Source organism: Phaethon aethereus (genome assembly GCF_964289735.1).
Source record: "Phaethon aethereus genome assembly, chromosome: 16".
In the NCBI taxonomy this organism is placed as follows: Eukaryota; Metazoa; Chordata; class Aves; order Phaethontiformes; family Phaethontidae; genus Phaethon; species Phaethon aethereus.
Genome location: NC_138592.1, coordinates 3,841,279 through 3,869,117, shown reverse-complemented (window position 1 = coordinate 3,869,117; position 27,839 = coordinate 3,841,279). Strand labels below are relative to the sequence as shown.

General features: G+C 52.6%; 2 protein-coding genes across 2 annotated transcripts in view; one reads left to right on the top strand and one right to left on the bottom strand.

Moving 5' to 3' along the window:
- Positions 1-1,727: 1,727 nt before the first annotated feature.
- ADRM1 (ADRM1 26S proteasome ubiquitin receptor) lies at positions 1,728-8,106 on the top strand (the record flags this gene model as incomplete). The annotated part of the gene is made up of 9 exons (XM_082007209.1): positions 1,728-1,937; positions 2,208-2,324; positions 2,403-2,526; positions 2,963-3,049; positions 5,283-5,364; positions 5,604-5,833; positions 6,131-6,288; positions 7,253-7,355; positions 8,000-8,106. 9 exons carry the CDS (start codon positions 1,728-1,730, stop codon positions 8,104-8,106), a joined length of 1,218 nt encoding a protein of 405 aa, XP_081863335.1.
- Positions 8,107-9,763: 1,657 nt separating this feature from the next.
- Positions 9,764-27,839, bottom strand: part of LAMA5 (laminin subunit alpha 5) — a gene marked incomplete at its 3' end in the record, with an annotated part of 94,922 nt that continues 76,846 nt past the window's right edge. Inside the window, exons 39-80 of the mRNA XM_082007028.1 lie at positions 27,701-27,802; positions 27,532-27,615; positions 27,040-27,270; positions 26,353-26,466; positions 25,939-26,066; positions 25,620-25,700; positions 24,961-25,175; positions 24,307-24,407; positions 23,626-23,806; positions 23,204-23,347; positions 22,969-23,120; positions 22,782-22,892; positions 21,627-21,738; positions 20,899-21,069; positions 19,801-19,997; positions 19,590-19,706; positions 19,358-19,512; positions 18,984-19,125; positions 18,577-18,679; positions 18,378-18,491; positions 18,075-18,254; positions 17,548-17,690; positions 17,127-17,312; positions 16,695-16,831; positions 16,096-16,249; positions 15,822-15,955; positions 15,548-15,710; positions 14,907-15,038; positions 14,562-14,713; positions 14,038-14,170; positions 13,629-13,769; positions 13,273-13,403; positions 13,021-13,188; positions 12,792-12,924; positions 12,496-12,653; positions 12,188-12,374; positions 11,746-11,898; positions 11,464-11,623; positions 11,225-11,355; positions 11,031-11,121; positions 10,059-10,178; positions 9,764-9,918 (exon numbers count right to left, since the gene is read on the bottom strand). Of these exons, the coding sequence (XP_081863154.1) occupies positions 9,764-9,918; positions 10,059-10,178; positions 11,031-11,121; positions 11,225-11,355; positions 11,464-11,623; positions 11,746-11,898; positions 12,188-12,374; positions 12,496-12,653; positions 12,792-12,924; positions 13,021-13,188; positions 13,273-13,403; positions 13,629-13,769; positions 14,038-14,170; positions 14,562-14,713; positions 14,907-15,038; positions 15,548-15,710; positions 15,822-15,955; positions 16,096-16,249; positions 16,695-16,831; positions 17,127-17,312; positions 17,548-17,690; positions 18,075-18,254; positions 18,378-18,491; positions 18,577-18,679; positions 18,984-19,125; positions 19,358-19,512; positions 19,590-19,706; positions 19,801-19,997; positions 20,899-21,069; positions 21,627-21,738; positions 22,782-22,892; positions 22,969-23,120; positions 23,204-23,347; positions 23,626-23,806; positions 24,307-24,407; positions 24,961-25,175; positions 25,620-25,700; positions 25,939-26,066; positions 26,353-26,466; positions 27,040-27,270; positions 27,532-27,615; positions 27,701-27,802 (5,997 nt within the window). The remainder of the gene's footprint in view (positions 9,919-10,058; positions 10,179-11,030; positions 11,122-11,224; positions 11,356-11,463; positions 11,624-11,745; positions 11,899-12,187; positions 12,375-12,495; positions 12,654-12,791; positions 12,925-13,020; positions 13,189-13,272; positions 13,404-13,628; positions 13,770-14,037; positions 14,171-14,561; positions 14,714-14,906; positions 15,039-15,547; positions 15,711-15,821; positions 15,956-16,095; positions 16,250-16,694; positions 16,832-17,126; positions 17,313-17,547; positions 17,691-18,074; positions 18,255-18,377; positions 18,492-18,576; positions 18,680-18,983; positions 19,126-19,357; positions 19,513-19,589; positions 19,707-19,800; positions 19,998-20,898; positions 21,070-21,626; positions 21,739-22,781; positions 22,893-22,968; positions 23,121-23,203; positions 23,348-23,625; positions 23,807-24,306; positions 24,408-24,960; positions 25,176-25,619; positions 25,701-25,938; positions 26,067-26,352; positions 26,467-27,039; positions 27,271-27,531; positions 27,616-27,700; positions 27,803-27,839) is intronic.

Here is a 27,839-nt window from a genome sequence, read left to right as displayed (position 1 = left end):
TAATGAGGACAGGAAGCATGTACCCTAAATTAACCAGAAAAAACAGAACTAATTAGCAGTATTTATTCCTGTTTCCTAATTAAAAATAATTTCTCAGTGCATATTTTCTTGTCAAAAAACGCTTTAAAAAACATCATCAAGGCTCAGCAGCAGAATGGCGGTGGGAGGAGGCTGCTGTTGGGAATGGAAGCATCTGCTGGGCCCCGCACCGCACGCTGCGGGGGCTGGTGACGTGCCGCAGCTCTCGCTCCTTGGAAACACCCGAGATTTGGGTCACCTGCACCATGAAGCAATACTGAAATTCTGTAAAGGTAACCCGCCTGACACCTGCTGTGAGCCTGGGTAGGGTTCCTTCCAGCCTGCCCCGCACAGCCCCTTCGTGCCCCAAGCAGCACCGTGTCCCGCGCTTGCAGGAGAGACGCTTCAGTGAAATGCGTTTATTTTTGTAATATGTAATAGCCGTCGCTCCCCCTCTCTGTGGACGACCCTGGTCTGTACAGGTCTGGGGACACAACTGTGACACTGTAAAGCTGTAAACGGGAATAAAGGTGGTTTTGGAGAAGAGCCGGGCTCCGGCCTCTGCTTGGCGGGCGGGGCGGGGGCGCCGCCATCTTCCGCCGCCGTGACACAGCAGGCCGCCTCGGGCCGCCGCCCCTGACTGACAGCCGAGCCGCCCAACCGCGCGGGGCCGCGGGGGCGCCCGCTGCCGCCCTGCCCCGCCCCGCAGCGGGCGGGTTTCCGGCGCGCGGGGCAGGAAGAGCGGAGCGGCACAGGGCCTGCGGGCGGCGGCGGCGGCGGCGGCGGCAGGTACCGGTGGGACGGGGCGGGTTCCGCCGCGGACTCCTCGGCTCTTCGCGGCCCGGCCCGGCCCCTGCCTCGGCTCTCGCTGGGGGCCGGCTGCGTCCCGCGCGGAGGAGCAGGGTCTCCTGCCGGGACAGGCCTGGCGGGACGCAGCCCGGCGACCTGTGTGTGTCTGTGGGGGGGGCGGCTGGAAATCGCGGCCTCTGGGCGGGCGGGGAGCGCCGGGGGCTGCCTGGGCCGCGCCGGACCGGGCTGTGCTGCGCTGCGCCGTGCTGCCGGCCTAGGCGGGCGGGTGGGCAGGCAGCTGCGCTCCTGCTTTACGTGTGGGGGTGGGCCGGGCGCCCCTGCGGCGGACCGGACCGGCCGCTACCGGCGGTGCGCTCGGATCGGCCGGTGTGGGGGTGTTAAGCGGGAGTGCGAGCTTAAGAACAACTGCCAGGTCATGCAGGCCGGTCTGCCGGCGTTAACGCCTCGACCTGCGAGGCTGGTAAACGCTTTCCTGGGGAGACGCGGAGCTGGCGTGGGTGAGGCCGGGTGCGGAGCCGTAAGGAGGTCACCCGTTGCACAAGGCGGCCTGCGGTTCTCTGCCGGGATGCTGAAGCAGTGATGTGAAGGTCAGCGTTACAGTCGGGCTGCTTACAATTAAAACGTCCCTGATCCCAGGAACCGTGACACGAACGAAAGAAGGAAATGCCAAGGGGAAGGTGGTTTCATTCTCAAGTCACTTCGCAGGCAGGCTGTGTGTGGGGTGTCCTGTCTTCATCCTGCGTTCCCCTTTAGCTCTTCTGGATTGGCCTGAAATTCAGCAGGCAGCGAGACAGACTCCTCTTGGGGAGCTCACTTGATAAAGATTGACATTCAGTATTGAGAAGAGAGACTATGGGGAGGTTTCTCATCATATCTGCTGCTTGCTCTCTCTTTCCAGGATGTCTTCAGGTGCGTTATTTCCAAGCCTGGTCCCAGGCTCCCGTGGCTCTTCGAGCAAATACCTGGTGGAATTTCGGGCAGGGAAGATGTCCCTGAAAGGTAGCACTGTAACCCCCGACAAGAGAAAAGGCCTTGTTTACATCCAGCAAACTGATGACTCCCTCATTCACTTCTGCTGGAAGGACAGGACTTCGGGCAATGTCGAGGATGTGAGTATAGTTCTGTGGTTCAGTGCTGAGGCGTTATGTCATGGTCTGTCTTGTTCTTGTTCCACTGGTACTGCTGAAGGAGCTTCTCCCAGATTGTCTCCAAATTAAGATGAGAATTCCACTTGTGGCCTGACAGGCCTGCACTTCCAAATCCCTGCTCTGAGGAGCAGATGGAAGAAGGTTTGGGGAGGAGGGCAGAGGTCTTTGGGATGCTAAAAGGAATATTTATGTATTTCCTCAAACATTTGTTCCTACTGCCACATTTTCCAGGACTTGATTATTTTTCCTGATGACTGTGAATTCAAGAGGGTACCTCAGTGCACTACGGGCCGTGTGTATGTATTGAAGTTCAAGGCGGGATCAAAGCGACTCTTCTTCTGGATGCAGGTTTGTGGGAAGTCAATGATAAGGTCTTGAAACAAAACACGACCAGTTTGCCTCGTACCAAGAGCACCTTTCTTGCAGGAGCCGAAGACGGACAAGGATGAAGAACACTGCCGTAAAGTGAACGAGTATCTCAACAATCCACCGATGCCTGGGGCGTTGGGTGGAAACGCAAGCGGAGGCCACGAGCTCTCGGCATTAGGAGGTACAGTCCATTCTCTGCTCCTTCACATGAGAGGCTGTTGTTTTTAATTTATTCTTAGAATGAGCACTTACAGTTCCCTAAGAAGAAATTCCTGATGGCTGTGGAGGGTGAGTTGGGGACAGTGTTAATACCAGAAGTGTAAACATGGTTTTAGCAAAATAAACTGTGCTGTTATAATAGGTGCAGGCTGAAAGTTAAGACTGCCAGAAGAAATCTCTCCTTGTTTTCAGTAGATTCTCTGGAGTCTTACCTCTTTATGAAGCCAAGTTGCATTTATCTTTTATGAGCGTCATGAATCAGTAAGCACTTGAAACTGTTTTTTTCCGTACAGAATGTGATGCCAATTAATCTCCTGCTGTTTGAGCTGGAGTGCTGTGAAAAAAAAAAAACCAAACCTATGTGAATATGTTGTGTTTCAGAATGTTTTTGTTTTTAGGTGAGGGTGGCTTGCAAAGCCTTCTTGGAAACATGAGCCATAACCAGCTCATGCAGCTGATCGGACCAACGGGCTTAGGAGGACTTGGTAAAATGCTTTAATATCTTTATGCCAAAATGGTATTTTCTCCTGCCAGGTTAAATCTTACCTGACAATATTTTCAATTAGTGCTATGGATTTGAATAGCGCTGCTTTCACATGAGAAAGCAAGGCCCTGCCTCAAAGATGGACTAAGGGGCAAAAAAAGGATGCAGGAAACAAAGGGTACCAGTTCTACCCAGCACTCATCTTAGGGCTTGATCTGCAAGGAACATCAGTTCTGCTCCACTGAATCTTCTGTGTTTTTTCTACTGCTCCTCTTCCTCCTAAATATTCACTGGAGCAGGGACTGAAAACCAGGAACTCGTCCCCGGTGAATGTCCCAGCTGTGGAATTACTCGTATTGTCCTCTGATCTAGTGAATATTTGTGTGCAAGGCAGGAAGAGTTCAAGAGGAAGGCTGGAGCATACCCACCCCACAGCACTCTCTAGTCAGAAGAGCAAGGCTTAGGTTAGGGTTTTCTTTCTTGGGCCACACTGGGGAGAGCTTGCATCACCACGCTGTTTTTCTGAAGGGGATGAGAAGTGTGTTGGGAGTCCCTCCTGTGGTCTGTTCTCAACACTATGCACGCTCTAAGCCCAATAGAGCATTTCCTGAGAGGTCAGACCCTTGAGTGGAAGTAGGCAGAGGAATGCTTGGCAGGTGGCAGTGACTGAGGTTCTGTGCTTAAGCTCCAAAATCCATTTTTGTGCATATAGCTCCTGTCTTTTTAGCTTCAAATGCAAATCTCATGTTGGTGGGATGTTCAGATGGAAATCTAATGTTAGTGTTGGAAGATTCTGGCTTTTTAGGATATGTTTGGAAAAGATCTTCCTTCTTGAAGCTTTGCGTGACTCCCAAGACTGGCTTCCTCTTCTTCTCAACACTTTTCCTCAGCAGCTCTTCTTTCTTTGCCTTTACATCTAGCCATAAGACAGTTTGATATGAAGCTCACTGCTGTAATGCAAAGAAAACCATCTGCTTGCCTCGGCAAACAGTGATTGTGGTGAATCTGTGTGGATCTCTTCCCCCAGCAGCATCTTGTTCTTTTGTATTTCTCTCAGGATTCTGCCTTTATTGCAGAGTTCCTGCAACAAAGGAGCTTTCTTGCTCCTGGGTAAACTTTTCCTAGCAAGAATGGAGTAGAGTAGCGTGTGGTACAACCTGGTTAGCTTCACCCTGCTGTTCATGCTGCTGGGGAAGCTGTGCAATCAGTGAGCGTAAGTGTTGCAGGCATGGTTTGTTGCTTCAGGAGTGGATCCTATATGAAGGAGGGAGCTGGTGGCTGGCTCTGACCTCCAGTGGTCTGCAGCTTCCGTTAATGATGTGTTTGCTAATGGAGCGCTGTTGTTCTGTGCTCTACTTGCAGATAGTTTCCAAAAGGTGGGTGATGAATGCAGGTGCTTGTGTAGGGACGTGTATCTAATTAAAGGTGGTACAAGAAAACACTGGATGGGAAGCGTGTGGTAAATGGAGCGTTTGGCTGATGTGGCTCAAAGGTATCGTAGGGGGACAATCAGTCGCTGGCAGCCCCAGTGGGCCTGGAAGCCAGGCCTTTCCCCAGCTCCTTTTAGCCGATGCTTTTGACACTGCGATAAGTCCTTGGCAGTTGGAATGTGTGGGTGAAGGAGGCTGATTCGGATGTATTTTGCATATGGCAGTTGGCTCAAAGGCCAAGTGTTGGTTTCCTGATCACCGCTCGACCGGGAGCGCTCTCTACACAGGGCTGTCCGTCCTTTGCTCTCCCTGTGAAACGTTTAAGGACTCGGCTGATTCTGCTGCTGTATCTGCGTCAGGTTTCAAGCTGCAAAACCCAGGTGTATGGCGAGACAGTGATGGTGACTCAAAGGCTGCCTCTAATCTTCTGCCAAGGGCCTTGGCTTTAAAGTTCAGAGAAAAGTTGGATTTTTGGGAACCAGTAGATAAGAGGAGAGGGCTGTGTTACAATGATCGTGTATATACGGCACAAACCGAAGTAATTTTATTCTTGTGTAGAAATTGAGTAATTTCTAAAATGTACAACTCTAAGGCAGTTTTCTAATAGGGATGCAAGATCAGAAAACAGAGCTGTTAATTTATAGAAAGGGGTGGGGGGGTTAGTTTGGGTTCTTTCACCCCCTCCTCCTCTATTTTAGCAAATAAAACCTTTCAGGTACAAGAGTGACCTCTCCAGAGCAGAGAGGTGCAAAAAACCCAGATAAACAAATTTCTAAACCTTTTCTTCTCTTATATTTACGGAAGGTGGACTGGGTGCACTGACAGGTCCTGGGCTGGCCAGTCTGCTTGGAAGTGGGGGACCCCCGACCAGCAGTTCATCATCAAGGTAGGATGCCTGTTTGGTCTGGGTTTGTAAGATTTTAGTTAACGTAAAGTTGCCACTTCTGTGGGAGGAATCATGGCCTGCTGAACAGGAAGTAAGATGGGAATTAAGACTACTTATTACCCTTCTAAAATGAGGAAAGGAGCTTTTCATATTGTAAGGGCTTGGAAAGGAGCTTTTCAAGATACAAGAGGCAAATCTGTTTTTTGCAGGGAATGAATTATACTAATTATCTTCTCCAGCTCTCGCAGCCAGTCAGCTGCTGTGACGCCATCTTCCACAACTTCTTCTACGCGTGTCACGCCTGCCCCATCCGTTCCTGCAGCTGCGTCTGTGACCAGTCCGAGCCCTGTACCAAGTTCGGGTAATGGAACCAGCTCAGCCACGAGCCCAACCCAGCCCATTCAATTGAGTGACCTTCAGAACATTTTAGCTACTATGAATGTGCCATCTGGAGCAGGAGGACAGCAAGGTAACAGTGTTCTGGCCAGACAAGTGTTGGATCCAGGAGTACTTGGGAGCTGTTTTACTGTCCTATCCTGTTCCAAATTGGTTTGAAAGGTCTCTTACGAAAAACAGAATGTAACAAATATTTGAGTGCTGTTCTTGGCTGCTTCAAGAGTCTTACTCTCACTCCAAAACTGAGAGAGGGAGAAAGGATGCTAGCAGTATGCGATGTTTCAGTACTCATCTGATTAGATCATTTTGTTTACATGACAAAATGGGTTTTGTGCATAGTCTAACAGCCAACTATTTATTTTGTTCCTAGTTGACCTGGCAACTGTTCTGACTCCCGAGATAATGGCTCCCATCCTGGCCAATGCTGAAGTTCAGGAACGGTTGATGCCTTACCTTCCCTCAGGGGAATCTCTGCCGCAGACTGCAGAAGAGATTCAGAATACCTTGACGTCTCCTCAGTTTCAGCAGGTAGATGCTGAGCAGTTCTCCTTCCCTCCTCCCCCAGGTGTCATGATTTGCCTTGCCCTGCTTTTTCAGGTTCCTGACACTTTCAGAGTAGGAAATTGCTCTGTAGAAGTGGAAAGGAGGAGGGACATGGTTTAATGGAGCACTAGTTCTTCCTTCCTGCGGTCACCCAAGGGCAAGATGAGAATGTTTTTTACTTTTTCTTTTGGAATTGGGCTTTACCTTTCTCTTTATTATAAATGCTGTCTGGCAAGTGACAGGAGTAGTAGCAAATTCGTTATTCCCTGTCAGAGTGGCTTGTCAGCAGCCTCCTTAAAGGTCATTTCAAGTGACTGAAGCAAAGAGATGCTCGTGTTTACAGCACTACATCCTGTGTTCCTCTTGAAACACTACTGCTTCATTGATTAAAGCTGGTGAATTACAGGCCAATTTGAATGAGTTACACTGATTGATTGAAATTTGTCAACTTGCAAAATTTCAGGGGCTAAGACTACTGTTTTTAGTTTAAACTATGGCAACTCTTCTGTGTTGGCAAGACTCAGAAGCGAGGGGTGTTTTTAATTGGTGATTTGATTAAGTATCTGCAGCTAGATAAAAGTTAGTTAAGTTTTCCATGCACTAAACCAGCTGGAGGTTGTGTCACTGGTTTCGTGTGTTGCTCAGTCTAGCAGGGCTTACCAGTTTGTGCTTCCTGGTATCTAGCCAGTTGACTAACTTACTGGTATCTAGCAGATGTGGCTCCCAACTGCAGAATCCATTGCAGCATGCGCACGGGGCCTGTGGGGTAGCAGCGTTTCAAGGCCTGCCCACAGTGCAGTGGTGTATGAAGGCGAGCGGCTGCTCCCAGGCCGGCTGTGCGGGCGCTGTGCCGTGCTGGCTCTCCTCGTGCAGGCATTGCACAGTAGCCACCTGGTGCTGGAGAAACATCATGCAAACTTTTCCTGATGCTGTTGACTTCAATTCACAGGCATTGAGCATGTTCAGCGCTGCCTTAGCCTCAGGACAGCTTGGCCCGCTAATGAGTCAGTTTGGCTTACCCGCAGAGGCAGTAGATGCAGCAAATAAAGGAGGTAAATATTGGTGCTGTTGGGAACATGATGAAGTGGTTTATTTGGGTTGTTTTTATTTTTTTGCACTGCGCACAGCCATGGAATGTGGAATATAATGATTAGCTGCTGAGCAACTGTCAGAAGCCGACTCTTAAACTGTTTTATTAGAATGAAAAGGCGAGTGGCTCAGGTGTTCCCCAGCAGATGCAGTGTGATGTCAGACGCGCATTTAGAGAAGTCAGGGTTCCGCAAAGAGATGTGATGAGCAGCCTTGGTGTTATTCTCTTGATAGAGATGCAAAAGACTCTGGCGATGTTCTAGCCACCTTGTTCAGGAATGCCTTTTTTCTGGGAGTCTTTAGTTGTTTGAAATCCATGCACGGCTGTGGCCTGTAGCACTGGAGGGAGGGAGGTGTTGGTTTGCCCTGACGAGCTTTCCACATCTTGGGCTGCCTGTCCAGAATTAAAGTGCAGAAAACGCTGGCTATGTCGGGGCGATCTAAATGTGTGGTGTATATTAAAGGAGCGTTAAAATTTTCTTCCCTGCTAATAGATTCTTACTAAAGCAACTGTTTATTTTCCAAGTAATGAAGCTTAACCTCGTGTGGACAATGAGCTCCATCCCAGAAAATGCAAAGTTAAATAACTTGTGTGTTTAACTTCTAGATGTAGAAGCATTTGCCAAAGCAATGCAGAACAGTGTCAAGTCAGACCAAAAGGAAGGAGACTCTAAGGACAAGAAAGATGAAGAGGAAGATATGAGTTTAGATTAAGTTATTTGCTTTTCCTTACAGATATTCCTAGATACTAACTTAAGCAACTGCAGTAGGATTACTAACTTCATATTATGCTTATATAAATCTACAAATAAAGAAAATTCCTTTATCTGCCATACCGCTCTTTCTCAGTCTATTTAACATGCACTTTAGCAGTACTTGCTCTTTATTATCGGTGGAGTTGCTTACTGTTCAGTTTTGATGCTTTTGGCATCAGGCTAGACTAATTCTTCTAATTTCCATGCCCTGTGATGATGTGTAATGAGCTTCCTGAGGACACATTGCTGACTGCCATCCAGCTTTGGGCCCAGCAGGTTGTGGTCTGCAGGGCCACATAGTTGCTCTTCACCAGTGAAGTGAAAGAGAGTAACATAAAACTTTATTCGACTCCAAAGTATGTACCAGTGATTTACAAAGAAAGACCATCTTTAATACTACAACTTAAAAACAGGTCATAATTACATTTAAGATGGACATGTTAAAAACCCATTTTACAATATTTACCCCTCATAAAAAAACCCACAATATAATGATATAACTTATAAGTCCATTTCAGAAGCAAGACTTTTGTCCCCAAGTGGCTAGATATATATACACACACAAATATATATATGATGTGTAAGTGCACAAGTGAACTAGGTGGCTTGGGAGAAAAAAGCTTTTCAAGTGAAGACTGCACTACACCAGGCAGAGTGAGGCTGAGCAGGAGAAGGCAACTGCTGGCAGGGCGGGTGAGGGCCAAGTGCCACCTCTCTGGCCCTGCCAGACGCGGAGGTAACCTTTCTTGTTTCTTTCTTCCCTTTTGTGCAACAAGTTTTCTTGCTTCACATAACAGGACTTTTGTCCATGTATCTACCAGCGCTGAGTGCAACTGCAGGGGGTCAGAGTGGTTGTGTCTTTCTCCTTTCCCTTGGCAGTTTTCCCAGGCCATTTTGTTCCTTTTTTTTTGATTGTTATAAATTAATCTGATTGATAAGAAGATGCTAATTCTGTGAACAGAATTTTGTCCAAGTTCCCCCTTGCAAAGCTCTGCGCACAGTGGCAGGTGAACTGAGACTGCCCTTGGGGGGGGAGGTTATATGTGTCCTTGCTTATAAAAACACAGAAGTGATGGAATTAATCCAGTTTGTCCTAACTGCATTTATTATAATAACAGAAACTGCCTACAGCCTTCAGCAGAAGACAGTCTGTGACTGTTATTAATAGCCTCAAGTGTTCTGTGAACTAATTCTACGTGCATTGTAAGCGTGGGGTAATGGGAACAGGATTTAGGACATGATGCATGGCTGCTGTGTGCTTCAGCCCATGCTCTGTAGAGGACAGCTGCTCTTTCTTACCACGGGCCCTGGGGCAGCACAAGTCCTGTTGCAGATGCTTGACCACAGGGGAAGGACTCAGACCTGTCTCCACATTCTGTTCCAACTTTTTGGTTTTATTTGTGAAAGGTGTCCCCAAAGTGCCCCCATCTTCCTCCCCTGCCCTCCTTCCCCTTGGATTCATGGCCCCTCTCTGGTTTTGGGCCCAGACTTGTGCCTGCAGTCACTGGAGATCAAGTATGTTTGACCACGGTTAGTGCTATTGAGTAGGTGACGTCTGGGGCCCAGGGAGCAGTGCAGCTTTCCGTTGGTCAGGCTGTACACGGATGTGCATGCACTTACAGCACAGGGCAACCCTTCAGGCTAACGGAGCCCCTGACAGTCCCGGCTTGCGGCAGGTCCACGTGGCTCCGGTTAATCAGCAGGTTCCTTATACAGCCCACATAATGAGGGAGGGGAGGTAACGGTGACAGTGTGCTGGCCTTGTCTGTCTCTGCAGACAGAACGAGTAAAAACAAGCATTAGTCTGGCTAATAAGAGGACAGAGGATTACGTACCTCTATTTTGCACCTGGAATAGTATCTCTCTCAGCTTTGGGGTATTTGGTTCTGCAGCACATCTTTCCCAACTCACCAGGCAGCCCTCCCACGCAGAAGGTCGCCCTTGCGCTGGGTGCAGGAGGCTGGCTGGGTCCCACTGTGTAGTTGCCTTCTGTGTCCACATCAACCTGGATTATGCTTTTCCGTTTGGCAACTTTGAAAGAAAGCAAGTGTCAGCCCTGCTTCCTCCCCCGGAAAGCAAGACCACCTCCACCCTCTGGCACAGACCAGTGCTGGAGCAGAGCAAAACTACGGGGAGGGTCAGAGGACCTGGCCTGGCTCTTGGGAAATGCCCCGAGTTTGGGAGAGCCTCACTCAAAATCTGTCCTTTGGTCACAGGGGCCACCCATAAAGCAGTGAAGAGGGCTGCCCTCTCCCAGCAGGGTGGGACATAAGGGGATCAGCTCAGAGTGGCTCTGGCCACAGATGGGGAGAGGTCCTGAAGCAGAAAATGCACCAGGATGGCTCTCATCCAGGTCCAAGATGAGAGCTTAAAATAGAGCTGAGCTGAGACAGGGGCTATAGCTGTGACCCCCACCCCCAGAAAGGGCTTGATGCAAAACCTTAGCACTTGCTCAATGGCAAATACATGAAAGGCTGAGTTTTGCCTGTGCAAGTGTGAATCCTGCAGATCCCTGCTCCCAGCTGTGGGCTTTGAGCCCTCTGGACCCAATCTGCTTTCAGCAGGACAGTCCTGGGGGGAGCTGAGGCCAGGACTGGCCCAGCAGGACCATGGGGCAGCCCCAGCCTTGCCAGCTGCTCCGTGACCTGGGCAAACACCTCGTCTCTCCTGTCCACCAGATCTGACAGCACTAACAAGATCAGGCATGGACTCTTAATTAGGAAATGACCTAATAGCAGCTACAGTCTCACAAATTAAGTGCATGCAGGTGGGAGCTGGGGTTTTAAATATCTGAGGAAGGGCCCCCTGCTCCCCCCAGGAGATGTGGGCTGAGCAGCAGGAGTGGAGCAGCTTCCCAGAGCCAAGGGCTGGCTGTCACCTCACCTGCAATGGTGTGCCACTGCCCGTTGCAGAGAGATGGGCATGTCACCGATGCAGAGAACTCGCCAGCCCCAGCATTTGCTCTCACAGTGACCTGGTGTGTGAAACAAACCCATTAGAGCCCAGTGAGCTGAGCGGGATGAGCAAGAGATGGCCACTGCCTCTGAAACTCTGTGGGGAAGCCACCCTCCCACTACCTTCGTCTCCTCCATGTACAGCAGGAGATGATGGCTTCTCCTCGTGCCGACATGGAAGATGAGGCCAGAGGCACTGTGAGGACGCACTTCCAGTGTCACCTCCAAGTCTTGCTCAGTTGCCACTGCATCAGCTAGAAGAGAAATGCTACTGGTAAGGAAGGGGACAAGGGAACCCCTCATGAGACACATCCCTCCTAGTCCCAGGGCCGTGGGAGCCAGCCCAGGCTGCTGTGGGGTACCTAGGACGACAGACCCGCCCTCTGCAGTGAAGAAGACCCCGCTCTCCAGCGTGCCCTCATAGCATGGCGTCACCCCGAAGGTGCGTGAGGGGGGACCCAGGGGCTTCCCATTCAGCTGTGGGTTCCTCAGGCAGCCATCGAAGCTGGAGGCTGATGCAGCCTGTGGAGAGAGGCCACCAGAGTGAGCAAGGAGTGGTCAAAAAAGGGCAGGCACAGGGCAATGCCACAGGATTGGGAACTGGCCAAGACAAGAGTGATGCCATGGGACCACCAAACCCTTACCGGTATGTGAGCTTTGGCTTTTCCAGCTGGGATCCCCCCCACATACAAGGGAGTCCGGGCCACAAACAGCCCTGCGGTAGCCACTGCAGCATCCTGGGCTCGCAGCCCATCAATGACCAGCTGGGCTCGGCTCTGGTCTCTGCTGAAGAAGACCTGCAAGGACCAAAGGTCAGTGCCAGGGCTGGGGGCTTCCTGGGTTGGGAGGAGCCCCAGGGCTGCACCCAGGGAAGGGAGACCTCAGCTTGGAGGTTCAACCAGCCCTAGCTGTGTTTTTGCTGTCCCCTTTGCTCCCATGGGACCATGAGTGTCCCGTGTGCGATTAGGAAGCGATGCTCAGAGCAGGGCTGCACTGAGCTAACCCCTGCATGGGCACCTGGTGATGGGGGTTCACAGGAGCAATGTGACTCAAGGAGGTCCTGCAGAGCCCCAACCCTCCACTCACCGTGTGCCACCGCCGGTCACGGTACTTCTCTTTGCTGCGGATCCGCAGCCGGTGCCTGCCGACATCCACCAGGAAGACAAAGCGCCCGTTGGAAACGAAGAGAGCCATGAAGGCACCCCGCTCGCCCGCCACATAGAAGAGCAGCCCGCTGGAGGAGTTCAGCTTCACCTCCAGGGAGAAATGGGACCTGCAGGGACAGGGGGGTGATGGGAGCACCCTGCTCTCCCACAACTGCAAGGGATACCTGCTCTCCAAGCAATGGTCCCTGAGGCTGAGGTTGTGTGGGGTGGGCATGGGGTGAGCCTCACCTCTGGCCAAAGGAGGCTGGGATCTCTTCGAACTCCCAGCGACTGCTTGGAGCACTCCCAAAGCGGAAGGTGCCCCCAGCTGTGTGGGGCTGTGGGTGCAGCCGGCAGAGCCCACCCCGATCGTGGCGGCGATCCTTCACAGCAGGCTTGGCCAGCACCTACACAAGATGCACCAAGGAATGGAGTGAGGGGAGCATCCCTGCAGGTGTCATGGGGCAGAGGTGCTCAATGAGGGGGCAACAGTGGCATCTGAGGATGGGGATGAGGATGTGGGACGTTTGGGCAGCAGCTGGTACCTTGGGTTTCCGCCTGTCCTTCTTCAGAGTGACTCTGAGCTGCTGTGGCTGCTCGCCCCAAGGACAGCTCATGGTGACATTGATGCTCTCCACGTTCTGCTGCAGGTCCACCACCATCTGTGGCTCTGACATCCTACACACAGGGAAAAGGGGACTGTGTCACCAGGCCAGCCAGGAGGCACAAAGGGGCTGAACCCTGCTCTCTGGGAAGCAGCACGGCAACACTCACCGCTTGACAAAGACATTCCCGATGCAGCCGGTGAGGTTGCTGAGGGCACCCGGCTCTGGTGAGCCCCCAAGCTGGAAGAGTGGGCGCCCATCCTGGCGTCGCTGCCGCCAGCTGGACCCAGTGCTTGCTGCAGTGTCTTGCAGCTCATCGTCCACATACAGCCGGACCCTGCGGGGGAGATGAGCAGCATGGGCTGAGCGGGTCCCCATGGCCATCAGCATGCCACTCCCCATGCGCTGGCAGGACACGTACCCATGGGCATCGCTATAGAAGGCCACGTAGTGGGTCCTGTCATCCGCATAGGCATTTTCAGTGGTGACTTCAGTTTCCATCAGGTTCAAGGTCAGCTGGCCACTCTGGAGGGACACCCAGCACGTCCCCTCCTGCAGAAAGCATCGCCCCATTGTTGCTCAGCAGTTGAACCGCAAGGAAGTGCCCATTTCCCCACCACCCTCCAGGAGCTCAGGATGCAGATTTCACTGTGGATTTGCCCTCTGGCCCCACCAAAATCCCTGCCTTTCCCAAGGGGGGAGCAGCACCATCCCCAGTGCAGGAGGACATGTTTCTGGCCTGCTGCTGGGATACGTGGGGGCACTGCAGGTGCCCACCTGAGTGCTGTGGTGGTAAAGCAGCCCCTCGCGCTGGCTTGTCCGGAAGCTGAAGCCGCTGTAGAAATCCCGCAGCCCTGGCACGTCCTTCAGGGCCAGGGTCAGGTAGCCATGGCCGTGGACACTGACTGAGCGAGCCACCTGCAAGGGATACCATGGAGGTGAGGTGAGAGCCCAGCCCTGGCACTGCAGGGGTGCTGGAAGGGTGACTGAGGCACTCAGGTCCTCGCTGGGTCTGGCCCGTGCTATGACCAGCCGTGTGGAGCACCTTGCCAAAACCGCCCTGCACCGAGGACCTGGGGTTTTTATGCTTGTTTCTGTGTGAAGGAGGGGAGATCGGGCCTGTCCTGGGGGTCCTGTGCTCCCTTTCCCCAGCATGCTGGCCAGGCTGCCAGGGCTTTGTGCTTACCAGCAGGTCTGAGGTGCACCCGTAGCTCACGCCGACGGTGCTCATGCGCTTCAGGTCGACGTATTTCCCGAGCGCCTTCAAGCCCTTCATGCAGCCCCGGATGGGCCCACCCGTGGGGAACAGTGCTTTCAAGCTGCAGGAGAAGGAAACAGTGCTATGAGGACAGCCCCAGGCAGGATCCAGCCGTGGGCAGGATCTGGCCCTGCAGCCCTTCAAACAGAGTGCCTGGGAAGGACCCACGATGGCCATGGGTATCTCCAGTGCCTCAGGCACAAGGCTGCTCCAAAGCACCCAGCATGGCAAAGGAGGACTCAGTGATGGCCACCAGCACCTCATGCCTCATCAGAGATGGAGATGTCCATTCTCAAAAGCTCACGGTGGTGGGCAGGAAAAGGAAATCTCCACCCAGAGCTTCGGCAGGACCTCAACAGCCCTGGATGTGGCTGAGAAAGGGCCAGGGCCACCACCAGGGACACTGGAAGGGAAGATGTGGACTGTCCCACCCCACCGCAGGCTAGACCCACCTTGGGGGCAGCACAGCTGGGGGCACACCACCCAGGTAGTAGGAGACAGCATTCTCCAGGGAGTTCTCCTGTTCCACCATGAAAATGGTGAGGCGCTCCAGCCGCACCAGGATGCGCTTCTTGTTATTCATTTTGAGGAGGAAGATCTGGATCTGGAGAGAGAGGAGAAAAATGATCCACCCACCTGGGTCAATTAGGCCCATCACAGAGGGCAGCATGAGGTCCACGGTTCTAGTCAAAGAACTTCTTGCAGCTCTCCCCACCAAAAACAACGATCTGGGTGCCCCCCCACTTCTGGATGGGCAGCCCTCCAAGCAAGCCGGGCAGGCAGCTGTTCCCCCTTACCGCTTTGTTTGTGGTGCTGCTGATGGTGAGGGAGGAGGAGTTGCTGCTGGGTTTTGCCATCTCCAGGCCGGTACTGAAGTCATAGTAAAGCACCAACTTCCCATCTCGGATGGCCAGACACAGGAACTGACCCTGGAGGAGGCAGGATGGACACTCAACCCCACGTCCTGGTGTCCAGCATATAGCCATGGTGCTGAGCTCGACCTGCCCTTTAGCACTGGTGGGAGCAGGTCCTGCTGCCAGTGCCTTGATGCATCACTGTGACAATTACTGGGGATTTATCTGCCATCAGCAGCCCTGTGCTGGCGCACAGGGATGGCACCACAGGCTGGAAATGCTCCTTGCAGCACCGCCTGCCCCAGTGAACCCTGGCCTGGCTTGGAGGGTCCGTGCATGGGTGCTCTTAGAATTCAGGTGAGTCTCTCCAGCACCAGACAAGCGATTGCCTCTGCTGTGAGGTCTGGATCCAACCCTCTGGTGGCTTTTAACAATAGTGCAGAAATGCTGCTCCAAGCAGCACTGCCATCTCCAAAGCCCTCTTCTCCCTGGGGCTCTGAGTTGGGAATGTGTGCAAGTGGGGTTGGGACTGTCCTAGCCCACTGGCTGAGGGATGAAGGCTCCCCAAGGGAGCAAGCACCTGCCTGATTCTCCAGGAAGAAGAGGATGCCATTGTAGGAGACCACACGGATCTCCTGCTCGAAGCGCTTGGTCGTGCCAAATTGGCTCTCAAACTTGATCTCTGCATAACCAGTGCCATCAAAGTAGGAGCCATCAGTCAACCAGGGGTCTCCTGTGGACTTGGACCTGAGTCACACAAGAAGAGGTCCAAGGCGTCACTCCAAAGCCAACTGCCATGCTCTGGGGCAGCCAAGGGTAAGTGCCACAGACCAGAGCTGCCTGGGCACTGTGCTCTACCTTGCACAGGGCTTCTCAGTGGTGGTGTCCACCTGGAAGGTGCGTTGGAAGTTGTACAGGCTCACCACCTCCTCGTTCAGTGTGTCCAGCTCCAGACACCCACGGTAGTTAGGATAGCGCAAAGTGGGAGGAGGCTGGGAATGAAGCCAGACAGTTAGGGCAAGTTTGATCCTGGTTTTCCCATGAAATCAAGGATTTCCCCCCACAAGAAGCTCCAAAGGTATCACTGATACCTCCTAGAAAATCAAGCCTCCCGCCCTGCTGCCTGTCTCACCGTGAAGCTGGAAGGGTAGCCACCCACGTAGAAGACCACGTTGCGCGGGTCGAGGTTGAGCAGCCCCTGCTCCCCCTTGGCCACACTGTCTCCCTTGGTCTCGTGCACCGTCTGCCTCTCCACGATCACTGACATGTGCCCATACTGCAGGATCCTGCAGCAGGGAGGGATGGTCAAGACAAGTGGAGACCCCAAAGAGGAGCAAACCCTGCCCTCCCTGAGCAAAGAACTTCCCTGCACAGCCCTACCCAAAAAGGGGTGCATCTCCCGCTGGGGAGCCCCAGGGCAGCAGTGCCTGAAAGGAGTCATCACTCATGTTATCAGCACTGCCACAAGGCTGAATGGACACTCCATCATAAGCTTCATCTTTCCTCTCCCTGCAGGAACCCCCAGACCCTCCATGACCTGGTAAGACACAACCTCCCTGCTATTTTTTTTGAGGTATCTCAGCGTTGAACATTTAGGGATGACTGGATGATGGAGTCCACAGCACCTCTACAAGCTCAGCGCCTGTCTGGGCTTGGACATAGCACTACCTGCATCCACTGCAGGCAGTCTCCCACTGAACTTCCTTGGGATGTGTCCCATCACTGTCCTACCTGTTGATGCTGATGGTGGCAAACTGCTCTCCAATATCCTCATCAACGGTTAGGGAAGCTGGCTCTTCATTGCCCAGTTTGTAGACCCACTGCACTTTGCGGTCCTTGAGTATGATGCCTAGGTAGTCTCCAGCAGCCTGAATGCCGGGAGAGACAGGGCCACATATTGGCATTCGGGAAAGGCAGGAGCACCAAGTGATGCTCTCCCTGATGCTCCCAGGGCTGCACTGGCCAAGCACTCCCATTCGCACTGCTCTTCCCATCCACCTCCAGCCAGGCTGACGGCTGCACTCAGGGCCTGTTCGTGTTCCCCACAAAGACACTCGGGGAGCAGGTGAAGGGAGAGGAGCCGACGTTCAGGCGCGATCCCCCATTGATGCTACCAACATGGGCTCCCGCTGCCCTCCTCCTACCCACGCAGCCCCATCTCACCTCCCGGCTGCCCAGGTACAACACGAACCGCCCCTCCTCTGTCCCATCCTGCCGTCGCTGCCGGCTCCTGGGCTCAGGGTTTTGGATGTAGAATTTGAGGGATGTATAGGCTGCCAAATCCTGCAGGTTGCTGGGCATCCGGACCTGCACACCCGAGCTGCCATTGAACTTCATGGGCACTTTCACCTGGAGGGAGAGAAATCCAAACCCACGGCACTGAAACCACTGCTGCTGCCTCTCATCATTACCAACTCTACCAAGCCAAAGTATTTTCTGGAGTCTTGCCATGAGAAAGGGACCCTGCCTGACAGACCGAGTTCTTCTAGATACTCCCCAATTCGCATACTACCCTCAGGTAAGCCCTCATTCATGACAAGCCCCTGGCACCCCTTGCACAATCCTCACCCTCCCATGAACCCACCTTGCTGGCGGCGTTCCTCGCCTGCGTGATGAGCTGCCGGATCCGCACAATGTTCTCTGACACAGTGGCGTTCTTGTTCCTCCTGTTCTCCAGGCTGCTCAGCTTCCCCAGTAGCAGCGGGATGGTGCTTTCCAGGCTGGACACTGGAGTTGGAGAGAATCCAGGGGTTTGGAAGGTTAGTGAGAAAGGAAGATGTAAAGCTCAGGCAGTTTTGAGACATGCAAGTCAAAGCAATAGCAGCTGGGAGCAGAGTCACTAAACCCCTAAACCCAGCAGCCTTAATGGGGGGTTGTGAAAATGCTCTAATGCACGCATCTCCTGCAGTAAGGGTATAAGTGATATTGACACTGCAGGGAGAGGAAAAAAAATAAAGGGACAGAACTTAAAGCACCCAGTATCGGCTGCTACCTCCCTCTACTCTTGACCTGGAGCTGCAAAGCACAGCTTCCAAAAGCAGAGAGCTCTCTGAGGACATCTGTCCATGCACTGACTCACGCCAGAGTCAGCCCTGGCAGCCCAGCACTCACCAGATTTCCTGGCATCCTGGACTGCCTGGTTCAGGTCTTCATTTCGAAGGTCTCCATACTGGTCTTTCCACTCATCCAGATTCTTCTTCATGGTGCTCAGGGTATCTTCCACTCTCGCAGCTGTTTCGTTGGCCTCTGCAGCTGCTGCTTTGGCATTCTGGATTGTCTCTTTTGTGTCCTCTGCAAAGAAAGGAGAAAAATCTCTGGGATGGCCAGGAGCAGGGCGGAAGCATCCTTGGGTCACAGCCTGGGTGCAAGGAAGGCTGCAGAGAGAACTAGTCTACTAGTTACCCCAGGACAAACCTTGGTCCCTGCCCAGCATGTCCTGCACAGACTGGAGCTGGCTCAGGAGCTGCTCCTTCTTCACGCGGAGGTCAGCCAGCTTGTCCTTTGCTGTCTGCAGAGTGCCTTTAATAGCTGCAATTAAAGAAATGCATTATGTTGTGTGTTGGATCTCAGTCCAGCCTGAAAGACATCACACCCTGCAAGGAGCATCTCTCACCCTCGTTGAGTTTTCTCTGCTCTCTCCTCACAGCCTCCTCCAGGTTGCTGCTGTTCCTCTTCAGCTCTTTAGAAGTGGCTCCGAGATTTTCTGATATGACACTCTGTAAAACAAACATGCACTGCCTGGGAGTCTAAAAAGGAATTCCAGTCTCCAGCCCTGACTGCACACAAAAATGCTCATTCAGACAATCGCCATGGGGTGTGCTGCTGGGGCATGACGGGGAGACCCAAACCCCCAGAGTCTGGTCCCAGCCATGGCAGAGGCTCTGCTCTCTGGCACAGAAAGAGTTCTCAAGACTCAAAGGGAAGAGGCAGCAGAGCCCTATGCATGGATGTGAAAAGCTGGAGGACTGTCAAGGGAGTTTGTCTTTTGCTCATCTTCACAGGGCTCCCCATGGCACGTACCATCAAAGCTTCACTGGCTGCCTCATCAGCATCGTGGGCTGCTTGCTCGGCTTTTTTCACAGCTTCAATGATGCTGGCGTAGGCATTAGAGGCATCGATCGCCCGCTGGATAAAGCCATCCTGGTTTGTGCCCTGGATAATGCTGTGTTGGAAGATGAAGCAATGAAGTCCATGAAGTCCATGAAGTCCGCTCAGGCTGGGCTCTTGCCCATGCCCCGACAAACCCCTATGGGTTCCTCATCACAACATGTTCTCATGGATAAAGCTTTCGAGATGGCACTCCACTGCTCCCCCATGGCATAGGAAGGCAGTTTCTCATCCTCACCTCTGGTAGGAGATGGCCTGACTATTGAGGGTCAAGACCAGTGCCTCACCTGGACAGGTTCCTTGCAAGCTCATCCAGGAGCCGGGCATGCTCCTCTGCCTGCTCCACAACGGGGATCTTGCTGCTAGCCGGGGAGAACTTCTTGACCCGCTCAGTCAGAGGCAGCTTTGCCCCATCCAGCAGGGCTGCCAGCTTCTCATATGCCTGCAAGGACACACATCACTCCTGAGGATTGCCAGCCCCTCGCACTCTGCCCATGCTGAAGCACCTCCATCACCCACCTCCTTTGCATTCTCCATCTTCTGTAGAAAGTCGGAGACCTGGGCCAGGGAGTCCTTGGCCATCCTCAGGGTCTCCTGGACCAGCGCATGCTGCTTTTGGAGTTCACGGCTCTTTTGCTAGGTATACAAGACAGAGGGTTAGGCACTGGCAGGGCCGGGGTAGGGCCCCCTCAACTACTTGGCAGTATGGGACAAGTTGGTGAAGGTCTACCTGACTCTCCTCCAGGTTGTTGCAGTTCAGGCTGTTCAAGTCCTCCGTCTGCCTGGTTTTGTTCACAGCCTCGTTGAGGGCGTCGCGGAGATCCATCAGCTGGGAGCTGTGCAGCGCCAGCTGGTCCCGGATGCTGCTCATCAGGTCCTGGTTGGACGCCCAGCGGGTATGCAGCTCACTCTTCACCCGATGCAGCACTGAGGATGGAGGCAACGAGAACTGTTGCTAATTCATCCTCCTGTGTTAAAGGGCTCTTTCTGTGCTTGGCTGTGGAAAAGCCCTGTTCTGGTCTCACTTGGCAAGTACCAAGGCCAGAAGTGACCGTCTTTCCTCCCTCCCTCGTTCAGCCTGGATAGCACAGATGTCGTCCAAAATTGTCTCTAAACCCCCAGTGCTGGTGAGAAGGCTGTGATTTCTTTCAGAAAGACATCCAGCCGTGCCCCAGATGATGGAGAAACCCCACCTGAGGCTTGTTCCAGCTCTTGATTACTCCCACTGTGAAAAATTACTAATTTCTAGCAACGGCCAGTTTATAATTCCAGCTTTCAGATGCTGAACTATGTTTTGCCACTGCCTGTTAATCATGAAGCGCTTGCTCCCAGCAGTGCCAGCATGCCTGGTTATGCAGTGGGGCTTTTTGTGGGAGCACAATCCAAGCCCTTACTCCTGCAAGGGATGCTCTCAGGATAGCAGAGCTGTTGAGGGTGGTGGGCTGCTGGTTGCTCCTCTGGATCCCTTTCCTGGGACACCAAATATGAAGAAACATGGGGTCACTTATTCACATCCACATGCCATGTATACATAATAATGGTAACTCCTGGTTCTAAGGGTTGTCATTTTTGGTCATCAAACAGAACTACCCAGCTAGTACAATCTGCTCTAAAATTCACCTTAAGGGAAAAAGAACCATAAATGGAGTGTCACAGGGAATCCTAAAGCTACTGCAAAACTTGTTGGGGGTGCCTGTTTCTATAACAGCACTCTCCAAACGTGACCATGATGCATAGCATTCGCATGGGCTCCAAGCCAGGCTTCGAGGAATGGCTAGAGCCAACAGGATCTGTGCAGCCCTGGCCCAGGCCACTGAGCCAGACTCACACTTCTGAGCCTCCTCATGCTCGCGCCTTGCCAGCTCCTTCTGGCTGCCCAGACTCCGCTCCTTCATCTCCCTCAGCATTCTTTCCACCTCAGCCATCTTCTGCCGAAACTCCTCAGTGGAGGTGGTGCTGGTGTTTGCTGCCCCAAACCTGGCCATCTGCCGCACCAAGTCTGCAAAAAAATCCACATCCCCGTTAGCACTGACCAACCCAGGTCCTTCATAACCCCCCAGATCCTGCCTTTCCTACATCACCCTCAGCAACCTGCAGCCCACCTTCATGCAGTACTCAGGCACCCAAACTGCTCAAGACCACCCAGAGGTATTGCACCACAATTCTGTCTCCTTGACCGTTACAGTAAGACATTCTACATATCAAAGCATCTTTCTGTGGCTTTACCTCCTCTCCTAGATCCAGTCTCTCCCTGTTTTGCTAAATCTCTCCTGAGGCAGTGGTACAGATTGCCCTGCTTTTATGCATTTTAATAACATTTGTGCAAGTTTAATGTGTTTTTTCCAAAGACTGTGTTTAGCCAAACAGCTGGGGCTCACAATAAGCCTGGTCTACCTCAACAACCAGAATTTTGCAGGGATGTCCACTTCATTTGTATTTCCCCTTGTTTTCTCCACACCTCTTTCTAACTGATGCACTACTCAGTGCTGTTTGAAAGCAAGAGCGTGGCATTCCCAGCAGTAAAAACCCACAAAGCAGAGACTCTTGTTTACCTACCTGCAATGCCTTTCTGAATGCTTTGTATATCTAGCTGGAGCTGCTTCCCCCTCTGGTAAGTCTCTCTTGTGTGCTGCTCAATCCGGTTTGCTTCTCTGTGAGTCATTGTCATCTACAACAAAAACCACTGGCTTAGCTGAAGTATGAGATTATGTTTTATGAGATCTGTCAGCAGGAAAGATGTTTCCAAAAGGCACATAAGGCTTGGGAATGTGCAGCTTTTGAGGCCCTTGAACCATGTCCCCTCCAACAGCATGCCCTGTGCTGCATGGGGCCATGACCTACAATGCATTTAGTGATGGACTTATTTAGCATATTCAGAGAAGCACAAGCAATAAATGCAGCTCCAATGCAACAGGCTCTGGATCCTGAAAAAGTCCTAAGACCACAGAGGACAGCACTGTCCTGCACTCTTTACAGGAAAAGCCCTAGAGCCTGGAGCCAGGACCACCTGGGGCCTGACCAGGACACAAGAAGAGATGGAGGGCTGCAGTTGGCCGTTTAGAGTGTAGATGTGTGTAGACATATGTATACACAAGGGCAGTTTGTCCATGCAGCTGCCCAGGGACATATCATCAAATACAGACTTTTCCCTCTCCCTTACGTTAAAACCAGGCAGTTTATAAATTAAATCAAATCTTGCTCAGTTTCTAAGTTCTCTGAAGACACAACTGATGTTTTTTAGAGTGTATATAGATCACATCTTGCAAAAGGTATTGCTGTACTGAGGCCTCCAAGGACTATTACAATAAAAAGGGTCAACACATTTGCTGACAGGGCCCAGGCTCTCCCTGACACAGCATGGATACATCCAGGGCGGACCTGGATGTTTATGTTCCTTCCTCATATGCTTCTTCTATAAATGGCATTTTATTGAATTTATTTTTACTGGTTAAAGTTGGAGCCACCTCAAAAGCAAGTAATAAATCCAGAAACAACCATGAATATCACAAGATGTGGAACAGCTCTCCAAGGGAGAAATGCAGGTAATCTAGCTTGAGCATCTAAGTAAAAGACCCCAACTCCCAAGCCTAGTGCTGGCTGGGCAGGAGATCCATCCTGCCTGAACTAGGCTCCTCACAGCCTTCAAAGCCCTCATTTTAGGTAAAAGGAGGGACTTGTGTTCTCGTGAATGAAGATGGAGAAATACCCTACTTTGTGCTGCAGCGCATTCAGGTCCTGTGTGAGGTCCACGTTCTCATCCTCCAGCTCATCAGCCCTTTGCCTGACCTTGTTCATGGCTCTCTGGTACTCACGCAGCTGGTTCTGGTAAAAAAGAGCCAAAATCAGGCCAACAGTCCAGGAAACACGGGCACAAAGTGATGTTAAACCTTCCACGTACAGCGACAGTTGCCATAGTGCTGTTGAGACCATGTAGGCGAGCCCAGGCAATGGAGCTGGCATTGAGGTTGACCAGCTGGCTGCGAATGGAGGGGAAGGACATCTCGATGCTCTGCAGATCCTCCAGCAGAAGCAGGACACAGCTGTCGCACACTGCCAGGGGAACGGAGGGGTCAGCACAGGGCCCTTCCCCAAGGCTTCCCTCGAATCTTTCCCCAGGACTGCAGCATACAGACCTTCACACCTCATGCTGTCTGGACCGTTTGCCACGGGGATCTCGTACTCGTGCATGCAGACGTCGCACTGCTTCCCTGTCAGCCCATTGGAGCAGGTGCACTCCCCAGTGCGTGGGTCGCAGGAGCCCCCTCTGCACTCACACTCTGCCGAGTTTAATGACAGGAAAACACCCATGGCATCATTTTGTGCTGTTGCCACCCCAGAGGGAGGGGAAAGGGTGGTTTTATTCCAGCTGTGCAATTGCATCCTTGCTTATCTATGTGCCACTGCTGGAGGTTTCCCTGTGCAACCTAGCGACATGCACAGGACCTCAGATAGCAGTCTGTTTTCCACCTTTAACAATTCAATTAGCACATGTGCCACCAATGCCTTGTCCCACTCCTCCACGTGTGGGACCCAGCACCTGGGAAGCAGGACTCACTTGTACAGCCGCTCTGGCTGAAGCCCCAGTAGCCTGGGGCGCACTGCTGGCAGCGCGAGCCGCTGACGCCGGGCAGGCAGCTGCACTGGCCAGTCTGTGCATGGCAGCTTCTCCCCACAGCGCCGATGTCGCAGTCACACCTCCGGCAGCCGGAGCACCCCTCGAAGCCATAGTATCCCTCCTAGGGAAAAGCAGAGCAGTGGGTGCCCTGTACAGCAAGAGGGCATGCGTGCCTCCCTCCTGGGGTAGGCTGAGGCGACATGGGACCCCGGTCTTGCTTTCAAGGAGTGTTTTGGCCACCAGAAAACTCCTATCAACATGGCAAAGACGTGGAGCTGCAATAAGAGCTCAGACACACCACAGTACTGCCCTGCAAACCTGCCCTTGCCCTGCAATGCCCACACTGGACGCATGCAGGGAAATGGGGTTTATTGCAATTTCCCAAAGGGTACGACATTACTGCCCAGGCTGCAGCTGAACGCTGCCTCCATTGCTTGCTGACAGATCTTTAATAGGCTTTTGCCACACATAGGCAGATCCTGCAAATCCAGTCTTAACCACCTGGCTGCCTGCACAGCTGCCAGCACCGCTCTGCTCACAGGCCTGGGGACAACACACCGGGGCTGCCCCTCGTCCCCGTGACAAGGACAGGCACCATCCCAGTATGCAGGCAGCCCTCACCTCACAGCGGTCGCAGTGCTGGCCCGTCACTCCAGTCTTGCAGAAGCACTGGCCGGTTTGTGGATGGCACGACTCTGTCCCACAGGGTGAACAGTTGCACTCTGACAGGGGAAAATACACCCCGTTATATGCCAAGGAGACTGCTCAGCCACTCACAACAGGGAATCCTCTTTCTCCCTTATCTATCACAGTCAGAGCAAAGACAGAGCCTCTCTCCTCATGGATTTGCTCCTGCTGACAGCCTATTCCCATGACACCTGCCCAAGGCAGACCCCCTTTTGTGAGCTGCAATTTGGCTGCTGTTCCTCAGAGGGAGACAAGCAATGCTGGGAGTGGGCTGTACAAACCCACACTTCTGAGGGAGTGCCAGCACCGCTGCTGCAGTAGCTGCTCGGGGCAGGACCACTCCAGCCTGGGTGTGGTTGGCAGCTCACATTCAGGAGTACATTGGAGGTTATGGAGTTGTGATGCTGGAGGGCAGGTTTTTGGAGTTGGGTTTTTTCTTATTATCGCCTTTGGAGGATACCTGCAATGTGTGCAACCAAGCACGTGACTTGTCGGGGCAACCCACAGCCTGACTAAGGTGCTAAACAAGTCCACCGTCAGTCTGTCCATCTTCCCCCCCCTGCAGTGCTTGCTGCCTGCCCCACTCACGTGTGCAGTTCTTGGCTGCCACCGCATCCCCGTAGTAGCCGGGGCTGCAGACCTCACACCGCGTGCCGGCCGTGTGGTGCATGCACCCCGTGCAGGCGCCTGTCAGGGAGTCACAGCTGCTGAACAGCATGTTGGGATCTGTGTTCCCACTGCAGTCGCAGGGCTGGCACAAGCTGCCAATCACCAAGGGATTTCCGTAGTATCCTGGGGCACACCTGGAGAAATACAGCAAGTTAAAAAACAACCAAGCATTGCGGGGGGATCTCCACAGCTCCTGCCTGCACCGTGCTCGAGTCTTGTGCAATTATAACAGTGCAAGCATCCAACACTTGTAACTGCTGCAACCTCAGGGATCTTAAAGCACTTGGTGTTTTGCCTCACGATACCCCAGAAAGGTGACTTTATCACAGATTGAAAGTCAAGGCAAAGCACAGCTAAGTAATACACCCATGGCAACACAGTATATCAGCAGTGGAGACAGCAACAGGGCACTTGCAGGCTGAAAAGGATTGAAAGAAGTCCTGCAAGAGCAAAGCACACTGTGGCAGAGCCAATTGTTTCCTTTGCAGACTCTACTGGGACTTTACTTCTGCCACAGCAGTGGCTGCATGGGACTTGGGTGTGCACGGCCTCAGAAACACGGGTGCCATCACCCTTACCGCTCACAGTTGGGTCCAGCGTAGCCAGGCTTGCAGAGGCACTGTGTGTTGGAGCCCTTGTGGACACAACCGACAGCAAAACTGAAATGACAAGGGGTGAACAGGAAGGTGCAGTTACCCCTGATGTGGTGCCAGGGGAGCCGATCACTCTGTGGGCTGCTGGGGTCTTGGGTAAGAGACCATGGACATGGTTTGGGCCGTGGACAAGGCTGGCACTAGGACACCCACCAGTGCCAAGATGTGCCCTGATGTGGCACAGCATGGCTCTCAGTGGTTAAACAGCGAGGTCAAATAGACAATCCCATCCAAGGGTGCTTACTTGTTGGAGGCAACTGAAAGAGGGCACGGACATCCAACACACCGTAAGGGTTCTTTGGCAGAGTGGCTGCTCACGTAGCCATCCTTGCATCGCTCACAGTGGTCTCCCTCCGTGTTGTGCTGGCAGTTCTGCAAGAAAAAGGCACACTACAGGCTCAGCACTGACAGCCGGAAATGGTGGGTTGCACAAAGAATTCCCCACCAGATATCTGGATGCTTCAGTCTCTCCTCTTTCCCAGAATTGTCTTTCACTCTAAGCTGACCCTGAGTGAGACCATCTCTGAAATGGTACAAGCAGCTAATGCTCCAATTCAGGCACAGTCCTGCCAGCTCAGTTTGTATATGAAGAACTTTTAAATCACATGCTACAGACCTTTTAACTCCAAAATATCACACTGCTTCATTGTTTACTTACAAGACATATCCCAGAGCCTGGCAGGCACTGATCTGAGTGGCCGTTGCAATGACAAGGGATGCATTTTCCCAGAAAGAGCCCCTTGGTGTCCCTGTAGTAACCTGGAGCACATTCCTGAGGACAGAGAAAAAGACGGAGATCTGAAAAACAGCTCAATACATTCAGGCAAAGCAAAGAGACTAATTTAGTTTCCATGACAGAATTCCCACAGGGTTGTACTGATGGAGAAGAGATTAAAAAGCAACAGCAAAGATTTTTCAGTGCAGCTCCATCCTGCTCCTCATCAATAGGAGATAATTCACCTGACAGAAGGACCTATTCCAAGGTACTGCATGCACTTAATTTTGGTCTGCACCACCTGAACAATTTCTCCATCATGCCTCTTCCAAGAGGGCAGATGCAGATAATACACCTCTCCCAGGTGCTGTGGTGGGAGGGAAGCCGGGAGCAGGCTGGTGTGGGGGAGCCTGGGAGATGTTGTTCCTTCCTCTGGTACAACCCAAGCTATAATTTCAACTGAAGCCCTCAGGAGTCAGCTTGGAAGCTTGTACTCTGGCACCACTGCTTTGCACAAATATCCAAACACCACGGCTGCCACCCTCACCAAGCACGAGGGGTGACTGAGACCCAAAATGTGACTGTTTGATTCCCCTCTGCCTGCAGCAGCATGTCTGCTTTCACCCTTACTTGGCAGGAGTCCCCCTGGTAGTTAGCTGGGCAAAAGCACAGCTCCACGTTGCTGGCACGGATGCCTGTAGCTGTATCTGTTGCCATCTCCAGGACCACGCGGCGCAGGGACACGGATGAAGAGAGCTGGGAGTAGAGCGCCCGGATCTGCAGCTGTTCCAGGTTTGCCAGCACCATCATGAGCTCCTCTCTAGACACAGGGTTGTGTGTCTCTGTGTGCCTGAAGTTACCCTAGTGGGAGAAGACCTGACATTACTGGCAAGAAGCACAGGCACCTGAACATCCAGCCAAGCCCTCACTTCCCTGCTGCTTGGGATGTCCCCCGCCTTGCACAGGTAAAACAGCCCTGGATCTTCACAGCCAGTTCTGCTTCGATAGGAAGCACCTAAAATGCTGAGCTCAAAGCTTGTCCCTTCTGTCTACATGCTAGTCTTGTTCTTTTAATAGCATCTGAGCACTTAACTTGGTACACACCGGTGTGTGCAAACTCACCTCCAGCAGCTGCAGCTGGCCTTCATGTACCTCCCCTGGGGATGGGTAGGTGCCTTCCAGAAACATGATGCTCATCTGATTTCCCTGGGGAAAGCAAGGAAGGTGTCAGTCACTGCCTCATCCTGCTCTTGTATTAGCAGGGGAAACCAGGGAATTTCTCGGGCTGCACCTTCAGGATCACATCTGGGCGGGACTCCATGGGAATGAACACGTCACCCCTCCGCGGGTTGGAGTGCAGCTCATAATGCAGGTGCCCACCATAGGAGGAAACCTAAAGGAGAGATAAATTGCATATGTTGCTGCAAGTC